Source organism: Talpa europaea, assembly GCF_964194135.1.
Source record: "Talpa europaea genome assembly, chromosome: 9".
NCBI classification, from domain to species: domain Eukaryota; kingdom Metazoa; phylum Chordata; class Mammalia; order Eulipotyphla; family Talpidae; genus Talpa; species Talpa europaea.
The window spans coordinates 108,682,393-108,702,535 of NC_140076.1; the positions used below are offsets into that span (position 1 = coordinate 108,682,393).

The window sequence follows — 20,143 nt, forward strand, 5'->3', positions numbered from 1 at the left end:
TGTTTAGGAGCATATATCATTTGGGGTTTGCTGGTTTCAAGCAACAACAAGGGACTCCAACTAAAGCAGGAGAATTCCCGGAAGAATACAGGGCATCCCGTAGCATCACAGGAATATCTTGGAAGGACAGGAATTAAGGAATCTAGGTAGCAAGACCTAATAACTTCGTCAGAACATAACAATTAGGGTGATCAGCACCCACCATCTCCCTTCTTTGTGTTGCTCCACTCAAATTTCAGATTCCAAGGGGAGAGAGTGAACGGTGCACCTGGGGTCTTGGGCCAACCTCTTGGCTGAGGGGTGTTTTCTATTCCCTCCCAGATCCACTACCCACCTACCCCAGGGGGATAACCTATATGGATGGGCACACTTGCCCTCTGGCTGCCCACTGGGTTTTGCAATGTTGGGTCCCAGCAGGAAGCTGCAGGGAGGCAGGAAGGTGAGATTCGGGTACTGACTTCACCATTTCCTTCCTTATGGAGTTGCTTGGGATGAGCTGTGACCCTCCACCGAGGATGTCAGCTATTCTCACGGCAGCCCTCGCAAATCACCCTCTCCTCTTGGGGTGCGAGAAGTAAAAAACAAACAGCTGGTTTCATTTTGTGCCTTTCTACAATCTGGTAAGAACAATATATAGATGCACAAACTATGAAATAGGGATTATATAACTGGTGATTCTGGCTATCAACTAAATGAACTTACATTTGCATTTGAAACTGGAACTGTGCAAAAGAAAGAGGAACAGTAAAATTTATGTTAATTACTCATTGCTATTGTTTTAAACTTAGAATGACATTAAGTAGCAAATAAACCCTGTAACAAGCCAAGAGAAATTGTGGAAGACAGGACTTTGTATTGGCAAGGTGAATGGCCTTTTTTGGAACAAGGGACCATCCCACCCCACTTATTAGTGTTACCTGGGAGGCCCTGATGAGGTACCCCCACCCTTCAGCAAAAGGGAGAAGCAAGAAAAGAGATCAGAGCGAGTTGGGGAAACAGGCAGGATGCCATGTTGAAGTGAAATTGCCCTGTGAGTAAAAGCACCCATAAAAAAGACTGCTAGGAATTTTAGGAAATTGGGCCTCCCTGGTGTTGCAGGGGTTAAAGTCTCAGTGCTACAAGCTATCACCAGCCACTGAGGCATGAGTTCAATCCCCAGCCAGGGAGCTACCCACATGGTGCAGCAGACCTCTCCTGTCTCGCTCACAGCTCCCCTCAGCAGTGTATTTCAGTCCCTCTGCCTGTTCTGCTCCCCACTCTGTCTCTGCTGAATCCTCTCACCCCCCCCCCACCACACACACACACACACACACGCCTCCGGCCTATACCCCAGTTCTCATACGCATAAATAAATAAAAATAAACCTTAAAAAAAAGGAATTCTAGGAAATTTCTAATGGATTCACCTGGTAAGCTTGAAAAGCCATATATTTATGATCAAAAAAATTAAATATAATACAATTGAAATGTTTAACATTGCTTTAGTATCATGATCTATTATATTTTCATGATAGAGTTTCTTACTTTCTCTAACAGTAAATTAGCATCCACATGACCATAAAATAATGAAAAGGCAAGTGAATGACAGAGTCTTGGGGGGGCATCGGGGGGAGTTCTAGCAGCAACCTCTGAGCCTAACCCAGAGACCGCCCCTCCAGCCTGGCCAGAGATTTTGATTCTCCGCATCACATTTCTTTGCACTTAAAATAGCCAGAGTGGCTTGTCTCTGGCAGGCCCCTGGTGATAAATGGTCTGCGAGCACGGCCGGCCGAGGGAGCCAAATCAGAGAATCGAGAGAGGAGGGCACTGGCTGCTGTGCGTTTCTCTCTCATGTCAACAATAAATCCCTTTCTAATCAATGAAGCCCATTTACTCCTTACTGCCCTCTGTGGTAAACCAGAAGAGCTAGACATTGGGCTCCACTTCAGATATTGGGAATTATCTGCTGGAGAAAGCTGTGTCTCAGCCCGGCCTGCTTTTATCTAGTAGATGATGCTAAGATTCCCACTCACAGGGTGGTTTAAGGCACTCCTCATGAGCCTTCCAGAAGTTTCATAAGAAAACAGAATGGGGGGCCTCCCTGGGGGTGCAAGGGGTTAAGCATCGCACTGTGAAGCAATCCACAGCCTCTGCAGCACAAGTTCGATCCCCTGCCAGCCAAGTAGCAACCCACATGGCACAGCGGACCTCTCCTGACTTGCCCGCTGCTCCCCTCAGCAGTGTATTTCAGTCAGTCTGCCTGTTCTGTTCCCCATTCTGTCTGTGGTGGATCCTCTCACCCCCCACATCTCTGGCCTGTACCCTAGTTCTTGTACGTATAAATAAATAAATCTTTAAAAAAAAAAAAACAGAATGGGGCTGGAAAACACTACTAAGCCACATCTTCCATCCCTACAAGATTTATTTCTTGAGGCAAAATAACTAGGACACCAAAGCCCTCCTACCTTGGTTCCTAGAAGCTAGTTTCCCTTTGGCTGATACTGTGAAACAAAATGTATTAATACTCGTGATGGGTGATCAGCCTTCAATAAATAATGCTGGCTGTTCTAATGTACCTGGCATGAAATATTCAGAGCTATTAATGCGTTTCAGTTTAAATAGTCACCAGGGCTTTCGTCCAAATCAGTGGTGAGCTGAGGTCCTATCATCTCTTTCACACAGATGGGGTACAGGGTGCAGGCTGGGAGTTTCAAGAGAAGGTAGCAGCTGGCTGAGCCTGTGCAGGAGGTCGGGAGCTGTGGGGCACACCAAGGCAAGATGTGATGGGGCAGTGGCCAGGGTCCTTGCCAAGAGTCCGGGCTCTGTCCCTGGTGTGGCATTAGCTACACTGACGACTCAAGGTCAAGGGAAATTGGGTGGGAGGGGGCATCACGGGAGGCTCTACCTCTCCCCAGCCTGAAACGTGAGCGTTTGCAATGCTTCCAGTCCCTTGAGGCTGTGCAGGGTGTCTGTAGGACTAGACAGAGTGGGAACGAGGACACAAATGACCAAGCATTAGGACCTCCCCGGCAAACTCTGGCTAAGGAGCTTGAGGAGGCGCAGCTGGCTTGCCCGTGCTTGCTGGCGGACAGGTCCATAAATCATGTTTGCTCAGGGGCTGTCCTGAGTGGCAGGTAGTGATGGTGGAGCTGAGAGCTGAAGGCTGAGTTCAGAGAAGTGGGCCAGTCTGAACCTGGTGGGCTGCAGTGCTGCTCCTGTTTTGTGAATTTGTAGGACCTTAAATCAGATGTACAGAAATGGGGGCAGGGGGCGGGGGGCGCTCTCCAGAGCGCATTGTCGAGGCCCCATCACCAGTGTCCCTACATCCTCGTCAGCTGTCTGCAGTTTCCCACCCTGCCCCACCCCAGGAGAAGTTCACCAGGAACCTGAGCTAGAGGGATAAGCAAGGAGGACGAGGTTACTGAGCTCAATCAACGCTCCTGCATCTTCTCCCTGTCCTGACTGGAGCTTTGGAGAGAAAGATTTGCAGTAGAACAAGCTCTCGAAGCTCTGCTCTCCCGGCCACCAGCTAAAGGCCTAAATATTTTCTCCTCCTTAATCTGGGAGTGCTGACCTCCCCTGCTCCTGTGACTCCTCCCATCTCTCCATCAACTTCGGCCACTTAAGTGCTTTCTCACGGGTTCTGCCAGCCAGCTCCCAGCAACTCCCTTCTGAGCTCAGGGTTAACAGACCGAGGCATTTGCCCTCATGGGGCAGCGGCTCCTTGGATGCCTGCTTCCCCGGCTTTTCCTTTACTCCGCCACACCTCAGCGCTCAGAGCCCAGGAGGACAGGATGGAGGTAGCCCTGCTCAGGCTGAGGGCAGGGGGCCAGACCCGGGTGTGCGGGCCATGCAACTCTTGTCTCACCTCCTATAGTCTTCCTTGTGACACTGGGGCAAGAAATTTTATTTTTTTATTTTTTATTTTTTTTATAAATTTTATTGTTATATTTCCCATACAATTGCAGCCCCCCATTCTGACACCACTCCCTCCCCTCCCGCCCCTGCCCCCCTAAAAGTGTCTCTGGTTCATAGTTTTTTGTTGATTTTGATTTTCACTTTCTTATAGTTATTCATTTTCCTGGTCCCTTATTTAAGTTTTCTAGATTCCTGCTATGAGTGAGACCATCCGGTATTTTTCTTTTTCTTTCTGGCTTATTTCGCTGAGCATGATCCCTTCCAGCGCCATCCATGTTGCAGCAAATTGCATGTGTTTATCTTTTTTGAATGCTGAGTAATATTCCATGGTATATATGTACCACATCTTCTTGATCCAGTCATCTATTTTTGGGCATTTGGGTTGTTTCCAAAGCTTAGCTATTGTAAACAGTGCTGCTATAAACATAGGGGTGCAGCTGCTCTTTGGAATTGATGTTTCTGTGTCCTTTGGGTAAATACCTAGGAGTGGAATTGCTGGGTCATATGGAAGCTCTATGTTTAGTAGGTCCAGAAATCTCCACACAGCTTTCCACAGTGCGGCAAGAAATTTTAAACTCCATTTCTGTTCCGTTCCTGCAGGGTCAATGAAGCTATCAGGCTTTTTCTCGCCCTCCTGCCCACGAATGTGGATGCCGAGGGCCGAGGGTGCAGGGCACGTGCGCCTTGACCGCGGACACCTGGGCCCAGAGAGCCCGGGCGTGCGGGTGTGAGAGAATGCTCACTCCTGGGCTGAGGGGGTTGGAAAGGCAGCGGCGGCAGCACGGCTAGACTTCTGCGGCCATAATAGGCATCTTCAATTTAACATGAACCAGTTTATTTCTCCTCTTCCAAACATAGTGTTGTCTTCTCCATCTCAGTGGACACTGCTATCATCCATCCCTTGCTCACGCTAGAAAGAAAAGATTCTCCCCTCTCTCAACTCTTCCTTTTCTCTTCAAGCCATCAGCAACTCTAACTCCTGAGCCTCTTTGCTGCTTCACTCTCCTCCAAGGAACCATCGGCTCAGGCTGAGTTGGGTGGAAAATTAGAGCGCTCCACAGAAGGCTTCTAGAGTGTTCCACTGCAGAATCTCAGGGTGCAATGACTTTTCTCCCTGAACAAAAGGAAGTGGGGTGACTCCAGAACCATGAAATTGAGAGGGGCGGGGCCCCTCGAAAGGAGCAGGATCTTAGGGAGCTAAAAATGGAAAGTTGCTCTTTTTGATGACTTCAGCCCCTCTGCCTTGGGCGGGGAGGGGGCTCAGGCCCCGCCTCATTACCTGCACCTCACTGGGGCTGTGGGCTGTACTGGGGAAATGACACATAATTATCCATAATGACTTCGTGGAGGCTCAGCCCAGGTAGGAGCCCAGATATTTCAAGATAATGGTTTTTCTCCCCTTTTTATTCTGTGTTAGCTCCCTGCATGGATTGAAAGGTGCTTATTAACACAAGTACCCTTGATAATTAGGTTGGTCCTGGCTTCATTAAACATGGATAAGCTTTCTGCTTCTGGGTGCAGATGAGAAAAGGAGTCAACACCCCGGATTCTGTCTTAAACAACTGTCTGGGAGACAGATAGTTAGGGGGTGCTTCCCTCTCCTGCTCCTGGGTTGCACTGAAGCAGGGGGAGAGCAGTAGGCAGGATCCCCTGGGGTGGGAGCAACTGGAAGAGATCTTTCTTCCCTTCCTGCCATCCACAAGCAGAGCCTGGGTTGGCTTGTGTGGGGCTCAGGACCAGAGAGTGTTGGCGCTAGCAGGGACCTCAGGCATGAATGCTGCTGTGCAACCATCCCAGGCCAGGTAGCTTCATAGTCGATGCACGAAGACAAAAAGAGAATTTTGGAGCCTTTGGTATCTCCATCGTGCCTTTAATGCTGAATCGGAGGACAGACCAGCGGGCAGGGAGGCAGCATCCAGGGGAGCCCCCTAGCCTCAGAGTAACACTGCCAGAGCTAAGACTTTATCCCCCCTTCTCGGCCCAGGTGCCCGTGTTTACATGAGCACACACCGCGTGTTATCTGGGCCCAGGTGTCCATAATCAAGACACACATGCCCCGTGCCCATGCAACTCGGCCCCAGGTGGCCGCGTGTGCCCTGTGCTCACGTTCCCAAGTGCTTTTTACGTGAACACGTCCCGTGCGGGCAGTGCAACCTGGGAGGGACGCAAGGCTGCAGGTGCTGGCCCTAGAGGCTATCAGCGAGAAGGCGGAAAAAAAGCCCAATTTACTCCATTATCTATACAGATGTCCACATATTTGTCCCACAGAGGAGATTCAGCTAAGGGGGCTGAGGGAGGAGCCAGACTTGCCCGACATCACACAGACTAGCTGTGCCAAAGCCATGCCCAGAATGCAGGTCTTTTTTGCTTGCTCCAGGCTCAGTGATCCCTACTGTGCCCCCCAAGATGGTCACCAAGACCAGAAGGTGGAAGAGAGGAGAGAAAGTGGGTGAACACAGACACATGATGTGTAGAGAGAGGGGTGCCTGTCTGGGGATGGGGATAGGAGGGTGGTTGAGTCCTGGGTTCCAGTCTCATGTACCAGGCACGTGGGCTGAGCGGCTAGTCAGCCTCCTCGAGGCTCGTCACCTGCTCTGCCTCCCAGGGTGACAGGAAAGAGCAGGCCTGGGAAGGTGCCTTGAGAAACTAAGCCCATCCAGGGGTGCTGACAGCTTGCATCATGCTCACTCTTCACTGTCTCCCCCGTTCTCTCTGTCTCCCCCACCCCAGCCCAGGGTGCTCTCCAAACCTGTCCAGCAGGCAGCATCAGCAACAGCTACATCTCAACCTGCTTTCTGAATTATTCAGCCCTCCTGTCCCCAACCCACGCCCAGCCCTGCCCAAATAGGCAGCCTTTAAATAGGCCTGGGCCTCGGCTGGGAAGACGTGTCTCCTCCTGGTCACAGCCTCTCTCCGCAGCGGGGAGCCCAGCGTGGTGGAGAAGGCTCGTCGCCACTGGTGGTTTGCCCTCCACTGTGGCTTGTGATGGAGTCCACCTGGGTCCTAATTCGGGAACAGGCCGCCTTGAGCCTCACCCTGGACTCCGTCCTCCGCAGGGTTGGTCCATCTATCTCTGCTGAGCACTTGCTGAATATTTAATGTCCTTCATCCAGCAAGACAGGCCAGTATGGGAGCTGGGAGGCTGGCTGGGAGCTTGCTTTGCCTCAGGCTGGCGCACAGCTCACCCAGGGCAGCCAGCGGCGGCGTGTCCCACTGCCCGGGAGGATTAGCTTCAGGTGGCCTTCGCTGGGCCTGGAGAAACTTGTGTGTGGACTGTCGGGAAGCCTGGGTGTGGATGCCGCAGGGGGCAGGCCAGGGTGGAGTGGGAGAAGCAGGGGGGCTGGTGAGGAGGGGGGACACCAGAGAAGGAGGCCTTCTGAGTGGGGAGCTCAGGCCAGCCAAGTGGGCCTGTGTCTCTGCATCTTACACATTTGTGGGTCCTGCAACCTGGACAAGCCAAGAGTCCCATCGACCTTACTCTACTTCCTGTCCTGTAGAAAACCAGTGCTTCCTGCAATCAGCAGTAGTTTTGCTCTTTGAGGGGTTCCCAACCCTCCTGGCCCCTCAGTTTCCTGCCTGTGGCCCAGGCCCTGCACCCTAAGTGGGGTGCAGCCTCAGTCTGCACCACTGGCATGCCCTGTGCCCCTGTGACCATGCCGAGCCTTCCTCTCATGTTCTCTCCTGAGGCCGGACCTGACCCTGAAGCTGGCAGCCACCTGGCACCCCGCCTTTCTCACACCCTCAGCCTGGGTGTTCTGCACATGACTCGAATCTCTCTTGAAGCAGGTTCAACCTGGACCCTTTTCCTTTCCTCCACAGGGAAACTGGGAGGCTTCTCACATGGAAATGAGGCTCCCCTCCTCCCTCTGAGGCCAGAGATCAGATGACCTGCCCAAGCTCAAGGGCTTTGCACGGCTGGGGGTCCAGGTCCCAGCCACCCACTGACTCCACCCAGAAGCAAACAGAGCCCTCACCTTTGCAAGGTGCATCCTGCTTCTCCATGACCCCCACATCCATTATTGAACTCCAGGAAATCTCTGGGGATCCCTAGGCAGGGCAAAGGGGAGAGCCCTGGAGAGGCACACCAAGCTCCATCTTCAGTTCTGCCTTCTGGTTTCCTGCCTGAGGCCCTCTGTAACCCCAGGGCTCACTTGCAAATCCAGAGGGTGGCATCCATCTTTCAAGCTGCAGAAGCTGGAAATTCCATCTGCCCCACGAGAAAGCCTAGACGCCCAGGCTTCAGGACAGCTTGTCCGGGCCCCTAGGCCTGCTGGCTCGGGGCTCAGTCTCCCACATCAAGGGGCTGACCCTCACCCACAGCCCAGACTCCGAGCCCTGTGTGGAGGGGGCTCAGGAGGACTCCTTTCTGCATCCAGAGCCTCTCCCACCTCTGCCAGTGAACTCTGACCTTCCTAACAAGCACACAGCAGAAGGAACTTCCTCTTAGAGCAGGGCTTGGGAGAGCCTGACACTCCCAAGTTCTTTGGGGGCGCTCCCTGCATGTGTGACTACCTTTATTTCTGTCTCCCCAATCAGTCTGTCACCCCAGGCAGAACAAGCCAGTGGCAGTGGTGCTGGGGGGTCGAGCGAGCAAGGGTTTCCCTGAGCCCTGTTGGGAGGGCTGGGCGATGTTTCCAGTGACCATGGCCTCAATAAAGGGCTTGGGCCGGGGTCCAAGAAGCATGTGGGCCCCTCCGCTAGGATGCAGCTGCCAGGGTGGGTGCACTGGCCCATCAGGCCGGGGTAGGTGGCAGACACGACGGGACACCGCCATCTAGGGGCACCCGGAGCCAGAGCAACAACGGAGGAAGGGACGAAGTGTGTCCACTGTCTTTCCGAGCATCTCCCCTCCCTTCCACACATTTTTGCAGACTTATTTTCGCAAGGTCAGCAGAGGCTGACCAGCAGAAGCCAGAGGAAGCAAGTTCTGAGAGGTTAGCTGATAGGTTCTGACAGGTTATCCAGCCGCAGTTACGGGGCACATGAGCAAAAGCCAGAAAAGACGACCAGCAGGAATAAGCTCAGAGTGTTGGTCCCTCCAAATCCCCCACGGGGCACAGGCAGCCCTGCCCCCCATGAACTTGTGACCTGGGAGGACCAGGAGCAAACATGCCTGGCAATAGGAACCCCACACCTCTCCCTTCCCCGACCAGACCCCCCACCCTCGATTTCCTGCTCATCCTTGAAAACGAGTCAGTTAACCTCGGGCAGGGTGGTGGATTTGAGCTGGGTCTCCACCTTGATTTTGCGCTATTGGTCCTGTTATAGAGCAGCCCCGATATTGAATGGGTTCCTGGCTGTGGGTCCTCACCCACGCGCTTAAAAGGGACTTACTAATACTCCACTACAGACACACACGAAAGGTTAATAAAAGGTTTATTTACAAGGGAAAAGGAAATAAGGAAAATGGACAATTCAGGGAGAAAATAGGGAAATAAAGTCTTTAATGCGTCCTACCCGATCTGCCGACCTGGAAACCCAAAGGCACTCTCAGAGCTGGCCAGACACTGCGAGCTGGTGGAGAGCCAAAATGGGGGACCCCTCCAAAGCCCACGTGTCTGCCTTATATCAACCTGTCTGCTTAACACCACCCTCAGGTCCCAGCCACCTTCCCTTTGGTGGTGATGGGATTTGGAGTTCCCAGTGTCTTTGGCTTTGGCCTGGGGTGGGGGTGGAGTCCACAAAGCCTGCATGGAATTAGCTTTAGGACAGCCTTTTCCCCCTAACAGTCCCACAAAATAAAACCTTTTCCCTCTCCTAAAAGCCCTTTGCTAGTGGCTGCCACCGGGCCAGTTAGGGTCCTGCCACCGGGCCAGTTAGGATGCAACTGCCGGAAAGTCTCTGAGCCAGAACCATCCAGTTTAGCTGCTTCTGTGTCCCTGACCTCGGGAAATGCACGAGATAATAAACCTTTGCTATTTTAAGCTGCTACACTTTGGGGATAGTTACCCGGGATTAGATAATGGATACATGCCCTTTGAGAGGCGTAGGACACTGAGAAAATATTCGGAGGTTAAAAAGGAGAGAGTCTGGATTGGCTGCAGGAGCGGGGTGCAGGGGCAGGAGGCAGCCGGAGGGGTCCTGGCCTGGGGTGCCACCTGGGGGGGAACCGGAGGAGGCCGGGTGGGAGGAGGCAGAGAGGGGTGAAGGTGCTGTTCGTCCACACGCTGGCTCCCATCTGGGTTTGCTGTGTGGTCCAGTCTTGCAGGTCAGTGTGAGGTCCCTTGTGTTTTGAACCTACCTTGCTGAAATTATTAAAAAATTGGTCTTTCTTATCAATAATGACCATGTGCAGGATGTGGGGGCAGCTAAATGGTGCTATTGAGCCCTTATCAATATGAGCACATGGTCACTGACACCACAGCCATGACAGCGATGTCCATCATGACCATTTTTAACTTGAAATACCAACATCCAACTCTCTAGAGTGCTTGGTCTGGACAAGTCTGCCCTGCTATCTAAAGAGCTCTGGGAAAATCTTGAGACACTAGTTTCTGCTGCAGCAAGGAGACTCCATGCTGGCAGTGGTGCTAAAGCTGCAGTTGTCTCAGGAAGGTCTGGAGACATTTGCTCCCACCAGACAGCAAGGGGCAGTGTCTCAGGAAGCTAAGGGACATCTGATTCCTGAGGCTACTCTCTGCAGGCAGAGGCTCAAGCTGTGAAGCATTCCTTGGAAGGAGCAACCTAGGGAATAGCCCAACCCTGACCCCTCTGTCCTCTGGCATCCAGCTCAGCCACAAGGGACTTTCACTTGACCTTGGCACCGAGTGCCCTGACAACCCACCGGTGGAAAGGTACATCCCAACTAAACTCAACCTTATTGCTGTCATCCCTTGCCAGCCTGGACCAATAATGTAATTCATGCGTCATTGCTAGGATGAAGGCCCAGTTAAGGGGCTATTCTTGAACATTGGCTTATTGAGAGCAGCGTCAGAAAAAAACATACCATCACACTGTATCACAAAAGACACGGTGGCATTGGCCAAGGAGGATGTCTACCTGCCACATACTCATCCTACAGGTGCTGGCACTTGCCATGTGCACTCCTGGGCGCAGTTGAAGGCATGCAGGATTCATTATGGAGCAAAACATATGGCGAATGTTCAAGATCCCATGAGGCCAGTGGCTCAGTCCTACAGGAGGCCCTTACTTCCAGGCACAAGGCCCTGCTGGCCACCTGCACTCATTTGAACCAGCTCTAAGTTAGGAGTTCTCATCACTCCTTCCTCAGGTCCGAAAATTTGTTAGAATGCGTCACAGAACGCCAGGAAACACTGATTATGAGTGATTTATTATGAAGGATACAACTTAGCAACAGCCAGATGGAAGAGATAGTAGGATGTGGGGGCAAGGTTTGCGGGGAGCAACAGGGAGACTCCAGGCCTCTAGGCCTACCACATCCCAGCACTTTGGGTATTCACTAACCAGGAGGCTCTTTGAACCCCACTGTTCAGGGGTTTTTATAGAGGCCTCACTCATAGACATGACTGATTAAATCACTGGTTGTTTTAATGTGATTAAAACTGATTCAACTCCTGGCCCCTGGCTCCTCCCTGTAGATCAGGGTATGGGGCCAAAGTTTCCATTTTCTAATCCTGCTTAGGTCTTTATGGAGACCAGCCCTCATGTATTAAAGTCCCAGATACTGGGCAGCTAATTAGCATGTAATATAAAAGACACTCATCACTTCAGAGATTCCAAGGGTTCTGGAATTTGTGTCAGGACTAGAGATAAAGTTCCAATATATTTTTCTCATTTTGCCAGTCACATACTATGTGACTCCATTTGTTCTATTCTGGAAATGGCAAAAGAACAGAAATCAGATCAGTGGCTCCAGGGGCTATAAGCAAGGGTACTGAGGGACAACAGAGGGCAGGGGGGGAATTATTTTGGCCATTAGAAATGCTTTATATTGGGATGGCAGTTATTTGATTAAATACCTCAAAACTCATCAAACTTGATTCTGATAAAAAGGCTATATGAAAAGTACACCTTAATAAGTGTGACTTCAAATAAAAGCTATTTCCTTCATTCATCTTTTGCAAATGCCCTGTCCCCAGAGGATACAAACTGTACTGGAAGGGAATGAAATGAAAATTCCGTCAACAAACACCTGGCATGACGTCTGCACGAATGTCCACTCTCTGTGGTGAGCACCAGTAGCAGAACATGGCTTAGTAGAATATTTCAGGTATCATTGGCCCAAAGCCCCTCTGTTTATCCATGATTTCAGACTGGGAGTTTCTCCTCTTCGGGGTCTCCTGTTGTGGGGCTTTTCTGTTCTCTGGGTCCCGCTGTTGTAGTAATTTCTTTTGGCTCCTGTTCTTTACTGTCCTTTTCCCACTGCTTCTCTGCTTCCCGTTCTTTTGCCAGAAGCCGATAATTGATGCCCATGCTAATGAAGAAATAAATACCCGCGATGATAAGGATTATGCCACATGCCCAGTAGGTGTACTTGTAGTCTCCATACACGTCATTGAGACGACCTAAAGGGGTCAAAAAAAAAAAAAAAAAAAAAAGTTGTGTGCGTAAACGTGATCAAGTGTACTCTTTCCAAAATAAAGTTTAAGGATCCACGTGAAAGATGTCAAGGTAATCCTCAAAGAGCCTACAAATGGCATTAGTCTAAAAAGGAACTGATAAAAATGATCTGGACCTTTTTATTTGTAGTGTCATACAGATGTTGAATGGCCTTGCTGAAAATAGGGTGTTAGGACAGTTAGTGGGGTCAGGAAGGCTTCTCTGCAAGGGTAAACTAAGAGACTTACAACAGATGTTGTCTAGGAGAAAGGGGGTGGGGAAGGAATCCAGGCAGAGAACAGTGAGACAAAGCAGGGATAGGAAGCTCTGCCACTGAGAGGGGAAGGGAGGAGGGTCCTGTTGCTGGAGCAGAGAGAGAAAAAGACAAGGGGTAGGAACCCAGCAGGAGAGATGGGGGAGGGCGAGGTGGGGCTGGGCCTGGAGGCCTGTAGCCACTTAGGGTATCTGAGCTTTGGCTTAAAGAGGAAAGCATCTGGAGAATTCCAAAACTCAAGAATAGCCAGAGTGGATACAGGTGACCCAGTGAGAAGGTGAGTTAGGATCTGCCAGAGAGTGGAGGGGACCGTGGACAGGGCGGGACTTGTGCTGGGGGAAAGTGGGCAGATTAGAAAGAAAGAGGTTTAGGAGGTGAAAACTAGCAGGACTTGGAATCTCACTGGGCATAGGGAGGCGAGAGGGTAGGGAGTTTTCAAAAGTCACTACGTCTTTTAAGTCTCCTTCCTTACCACATGATGGCCCAACTTATAAAGCACGAGTCATATCCAGAGGAAGCCCAAATTATTTTACATAATAAACACGTTAAAAGAGAAGTGATTCGGTATTCTCAGAGAAGAACCCATCAGGTCTGATGGTCTCTTACTAGCTGTGTGTGATCTTGGGCAAGTACTTTCACTTTTATAGAAGCTTCTGTTTCTTCATTTGGAAAGTGAGGATGGTAACAGTTCTACCTCATAGACTTGTGAGCTATGACTGGATCTCTAAAATCACTAGGATGGTGCCTGGTAGCTACTGTAGTTATTTAAATTTTATTACTAAGATAGATGCCACAATTAAAATCACCAACAGTACCTTAAAAATGGAATGATATTGGGGCCTCCCCTGGTGGCACAGTGGTTGAGCGCTGGGCTGCAAAGTTGCCCGCAGCCTCTGCAGCACCAGTTCGATCCCCGGCCACAGTCAAGGGTCCCACATGGCGCGCAGACCTCTCCTGCTACCCGCTGCTCCCCTCAGCAGTGTATTTTATCAGTCTACCTGTTCTGTTCCCCGCTCTGGCTCTGGTGAATTCTCTCACCCTCCCGCGCTTCTGACTGTACCCAGTGCTTGTATAAATAAATAAATAAATATTTAAAAAAAAATGGAATGATATTATACACTTTTATACAATAAACACATTAGTTTCATGATTAGGACATTTTATTTCCATACTTAAACTGTAATAGCTTTTCATTCCCCTTTCAACTTGATGCTTCATTTTAATTTAATTCTTTAAGCATCTGGGCAATCATTGTGCTCCAAGTCAGCATTGAGGGCACAGAAAAAGGAAGACTTCTCCCTGCCATCAAGCAGCTTGCTGATCTCTACTTCTGCCACCTTTTTTTTAAAAAAAAAATATTTATTTATGCATACAAGAACTGGGGTATAGGCCCACCAGAGGACCCACCAGAGACAGAGTGGGGAGCAGAACAGGCGGATCCACTGAAATACACTGCTGAGGGAGCAGCAGGTGAGACAGGAGAGGTCTGCTGTGCCATGTGGGTCACCTTCCTGGCTGGGGATAGAACTTGTGCTGCTGTGGCTGCAGAATGCCTCATAGTGCTGAGACTTAACCCCTTGCACTACCAAGGAGGCTCTTCTGCCACCTTCTTAATCTTCTACTCTAACCTTCTATTTTAAACAGAACCACAGAGGTAAGGACACATACTGTACCTAAAACCGGTGGTCCCAGGAGGATAGGACAGCATTCCACAATGGTCACCAACCCCACGGCGCTGGGGAACCTCTGAGGTCCAACAAGGTCCATCAGTGTTTCGAACAATACCGAGCTAAACCATCCAAAGGCAAACCCAAGGAATCCGGCATAGACACAGAACTCAGCATAGCTAGAGGACAAAGGTGCTAGCATATGACACACTCCAATTGCAATACAGGAAGCAGCAAAGAAGTACTGAACTCGAGGTCTTACCCACTTTGTGTTGGCTACAAGTCCCAAAGAAGGTCTGGCTACCATGTCAACACAGGACAGGATAGAAAGAAGGAAGGCAGCCTTCTCACTAGGGAAATGTTGACTCTTGGCATAATTGCTAAGGAAGACCAAAGGTGTGCCCAGTCCAAAAGCCATGATCACACTCCCACAGAGGTAGAGTAGAAAGCCTCTGTGCGTGAACAGGGTTAAGTCCAGGAATTTGTTAACTTTTTGAAAAACTGATTGTTTCTCTTCTTTGAGTATTCTTCCATTGCATTCTGTATTTGCATCACCTGACTCTTTTTTTGCATCAGATTTTCCAGCTTCCAAAAGGGACTGTTTAGACTTCTCTTTCCCTGCGCTGCCTGGCGGGGGCCCTATTGGTCGCATCAACGATCCAGCTACACAGCAGTTTAGTAGTAAGCCCCCAAGGATGAGGAAGCTTCCTCTCCAGCCAAAGACATTAAAGAGAATCTGATTGAGGGGGGCCAGGGTAGAGAGGAACACGGGGCTGCCTGCCATAGCCAGTCCATTTGCCAGTGGTCGTCTTTTGTAGAAATACTTGCCAATCATGGTCAGAGCAGGATTCAAGTTGAAGGCAAGCCCAAGGCCTGGGAAGGAGAAAGAAAAATAATCATGTACTATAGTACATGTGAGAAACATATTTATTATTAATTAATCTGAGAAACTAAATGGAAAGAACACCAACTCATCATTATGAAAGACATTATATCACTAATGAACTGTTATTATGAAAATTCACAGTTCCTTTATGCAGTAAATAGCAGGCTATAACATTAAAATAATAATTCTTAGTTCAGCAACAAAAAGAATAATAAATGTAGCATTCTTTAATTTTATAACTTTTGCTTTTGTGAGGAATAAATAGAGATTAAAAACAAAAAGGAGAAAGGGTAAATTTCATAAATTCATAAAGTAAGATGAATACGCGGTAGAGGACATAGGGAACAAAAAAGTGAAAGGGCATGAGGAGGGAGGAGAGAAAATATTATTGGGCGGTAAAAAACACATTATTGGGGCCTCCGGGGTCGCGCAGGCGGTTGAGTGCTGCACTGCGAAGCTATCCGCAGCCTCTGCAGCGCCGGTTCAATACCGGCAGGCCATTGAGAATCCCACATGATGCAGCAGACCTCTCCGTCTCGCCCGCTGCTGTGTATTTCAGTGGATTTCAGCAGTGTATTTCAGTGGATCTGCCTGTTTTGTTCCCCACTCTGTCTCTGGTGAATCCTCTCACCCTCCCATGCATCTGGCCTATACCCAGGTTCTTGTATAAATAAATAAATCTTTAAAAAGAAAAAAAACACATTATCAAGATGCCAACACTACTTCAGTTAGCTCATTAATTCAATGCAATTTCTACAAAAATCTTAGGTATTTTGTTTTTCAAATATGGTAAAATGACTCTACACCTGGAGACAAATGCATTAGAAATATTTGAAAAGGATAAATGATTGGTCGGTCCAGTCCTAACAGATATATGAATACATTATATAGCTATAATAATTAGAACAGTATGGTACTTGTTCAAAATTAGAAATACTGATCAAACAAAGTGGGCAAAAGTCCAGAATCATAACTAAAAAACATTTAAACTAATAGGGAAATAGTGAATTTTTCAATTAATGGAGTAGGGACGGATCATCAGCCCACTAACCTACTCAGTATTCCCCCATTCTTGCTCCCCTATGAGGTAAACCTCATCAGGATGGCCTCTCATTTCAATCTCTCCAATGACTGCCCATTTGTTCCCTTTATTGCTTGAAAATACATCTGGCTTCTCTACCAGAAAACCGCTGCTTTGTACCTGACATTCTTAATTTGAGCTTATTGAGTGATTGCATTTCTTTTTGGGTGGAAAGGGTCATGAGTGTGAGTACCAATGACCTCTCAACAGTTTGCCACATTCCTTTTACATATCACTGTATCTTTCTTTTTTTAAATTTTTTCTTTTTCTTTTTTAAAAATATTTATTTATTTATTTATACAAGCACTGGGTACAGTCAGAAGCGCGGGAGGGTGAGAGAATTCACCAGAGCCAGAGTGGGGAACAAACAGGCAGACTGATGAAATACACTGCTGAGGGGAGCAGAGGGCACAGCAGGAGAGGTCTGTGCGCTATGTGGGACCCTTGCTGGAGGCCGGGGATCGAACCTGCGCTGCAGAGGTTGCGGGCAGCTTCACAGGCCAGCGCTCAACCACTGTGCCACCAGGGCCCTCTTTCTTTTTTTTTTAAAGACTTATTTATTTATGCATACAAGAGTTGGAGTACAGGCCAGAGATGTGGGGGGTGAGAGGATTCACCTGAGACAGTGGGGAATAGAACAGGCAGACTGAAGTACACTGCTGAGGGGAGCAGCGGGCGAGTCAGGAGAGGTCTGCTGCACCATGTGGGTTGCTCCCTGGCTGGCCGGGGATTGAACTCGTGCTGCAGAGGCTACGGATTACTCCATAGTGCAGTGCTTAACCCCTTGGGAGGCCCTCACTGTATCTTTCTTAAGACAAAAAAAAAAAAAAAAAAAAAAAAGATTGAAAAAAGAAGAGAAACTCTCTACTCATTCATCCAATAAAAAACCCCCAAAACATCAAATACCACCTCTAGGTATATATCTAAAGATTAATAAAAGGTGTATGTGCTCCTATGTTCACTGCAGCATTATTCACAATAGCCACAGCATAGATCCAAATGCCCACCGAGAGACAACCGGATAAAGACATTATGGAATACATGCTCAATTGTTGAGACAATTACTGAATGCTTCCCCTCATTTGTGCAACAGAAATAACTAAAGAAAACAAACTGACAAAAGAACAAAAACACTTCTTAAACTCTGAAAAATATACTGGCTACCAGAGAGGATAGGGTGGGGGGAGTAAAGAAGAGAGGGTAGAGGAGGGAAGATGACAAGAGTGTGGTCCTGGGGATTTAGTGAAGGATGAATCATGTGCACGCATGGAGGTGTGAAGTTGTACTCCCCAAACTATACAACTGGGGAAACAGGAAAAAAGTAACACCTACGAAGTACCAGAACTTGCTTTAAAGACTTGCTTTTCTGGTACTATTAAATTAACATACCTGTCACTCTTTAAAATGGCAGTGTCATACCTTTTCTTTTTTTTTTTTTTTAAGATTTATTTATTTATTATTTTATGTATTTATACAAGCACTGGGTACAGTCAGAAGTGCGGGAGGGTGAGAGAATTCACCAGAGCCAGAGCGGGGAGCAGAGCAGGCAGAAGGACCAAAGTACACTGCTGAGGGGAGCAGCGGGCGGCAGGAGAGGTCTGCGCGCCATGTGGGACCCCCCTTCGGTGGCCGGGGAGCAGCCGGGGATCGAACCTGTGCTGCAGAGGCTGTGGGCAGCCTCGCAACCCAGCGCTCAACCGCTGAGCCACCGGGAGGCCCAGTGTCATACCTTTTCTAACAATGATGTTTCACTTCACAAAAGAACTGGTGGATGATAGAAAAAAATTCAATGCTTGAAAATACATCTGTCACAACTCACCTCCAATGAGTCCAATGCATACGTAAAGTCCCTGCACGGTGTTACTGAAAGATGCTGCAATCAAGCCACAGCCCGCCAAGCAGCCGCCAACCATCATGACGGGGCGACTGCCATATTTATTCACCAGAACACTGCTGATGGGACCTAGGACATAACCCACAACAGAGTGATCCTGAGGAAAAGCTCAGCCCTCACACCAATGTCCCAAGGCACATCTACATGGCATTAATGACATGAAAGGCTGCCAACACGTAAATCCCCCATCCTGCAAGATGAACAGGCACAACAGAAGGCAGAAGAAGACACTTTCTATCTTTATTTCTGTGACACAGGTTTGTGTAGTGGGAAAAATACAGCACTGGTTGTACAATTTCTATAGACCTAGAATACACTGGATGGCTTTAAAGTATGAAAAACCTTAATCTCTTTTAAGGCAGAATAGATTACAAATACACTGGCTTTAAGGAAACTTCATATATCTAGGATATAAGCAACATATATGTATGGTTATCTGGAGTAAACACACAAATATGAGATTATGTGCAAATCCCATCAAACGCCAGAAAACATTTACAAACTAGCTAAACAATGATAAAATTACGAAACACAAGTATCCATACCATAATCACTTTTCTTCAACACTATACAGGTGGTCCAAGCCTGCTCAGTAAAATAGGGAGGAAGTATAACTATCAGTATTTATAGGAGATACATTTGCCTATCTAAAAATTTTAGAAAAAAATCTACCAATAAATTATTGGAAAGAACGATAGGTTAGGAAGGTTATAGGATATATGATTAAAATACAAACATCGATTGCCTTTCTGTGTACCAGCAACTAACACAAGACACCTTATGAAAGAAAGTTATTATCTTTTACTTTTTTTAAAGATTTATTTATTTATGCATATAAGAGTTGGGGTACAGGCCAGAGATGCAGGGGGTGAGAGGATTCACCAGAGACAGAGTGGGTAGCAGAACAGGCAGACTGACTGAAACACACTGCGGAGGGCAGCAGCAGGTGAGACAGGAGAGGTCTGCTGCGCCACGTGGGTTGCTTCCTGGCTGGCCAGGGATTGAGCTCGTGCTGCAGAGGCTGCGGATTGCTTCATAGTGTGGTGCTTAACCCCTTGAGCCACCAGGGAGGCCCCAAGTTATTCTTTTATAAAGACACCTGTTTTATAACTGACCTAGTAGACTATATATAGTTGCTTTGTAGCTTTTATTGTTAAAAGGAATGAAAAGTATGAATCCAATAAAATAGCTTCAAGAACTAACCTTTTCAATATCTTACTGATAAAGGCATCGAGAACAGAGAGCACTTGATTCAGAGCTTTGGTTGGCCAATGGAAAGTTGAAGGAGTGGACCCGCCGGGGCACTTACCTCCACCATATATGACGGCAAACATGATGGAGGATATCCACGACACTTCACTGGTGCTGGCGTTAAATATTTCTTCAATTTCTTTGTAAAATATAGAAACAGATTTGCCAAACGCACAAGAGAAGCCAATGGAAATGAAAGCTCCAACCAGCACTGCCCACCCCCAGCCTCCATCTGGGGGGGTGTATCCAGCTGGACCTCCAACTGCCGGCGCCATTGTAAGGAAAGATGAATTCCAAAATACAGCTCAATCCCAATATCTAAAGGATATGAAATTAAAATAGTACATAACAAGTAGGTCAACAGCAAAACACGCCCATCAACTTGCTTACATTTACATTTCAGATACCTAAAATGTTTTTCAATGTTATTAGTTCTCCTGCAAATACAGTAGAAAAACTCTAACAGCCATAGCAGAGAGGCCTAGGAATATGGCAGAGCTTATCAAAGCCCCCTGAAGACATTTCATTTTCACCTAGTTTTTCCTTATAGATATTTGATTAGCCTTTGTGTTTGCACCAATTGTTTTCCAACATGGGTAGCTGAGATGTTAAATAATTGCCCAGAACTGTTTTTTCACAAATATCTTAGGGGAAAGGCTGTTTGGACTGACAAA

The 20,143-nt window shown here is 48.2% G+C and overlaps 1 protein-coding gene across 1 annotated transcript; it reads right to left on the reverse strand.

The window, feature by feature from the left end:
* Nucleotides 1–12,125: 12,125 nt before the first annotated feature.
* Nucleotides 12,126–19,744, reverse strand: LOC311176820 (monocarboxylate transporter 1-like; the record flags this gene model as incomplete). Its single annotated transcript, XM_084242459.1, has 4 exons — nt 12,126–12,382; nt 14,364–15,230; nt 18,144–18,287; nt 19,528–19,744. The coding sequence occupies 4 exons, from the start codon at nt 19,742–19,744 to the stop codon at nt 12,126–12,128; spliced, it is 1,485 nt and encodes a 494-aa protein (XP_084098585.1).
* Between the last annotated feature and the right edge of the window lie 399 nt (nt 19,745–20,143).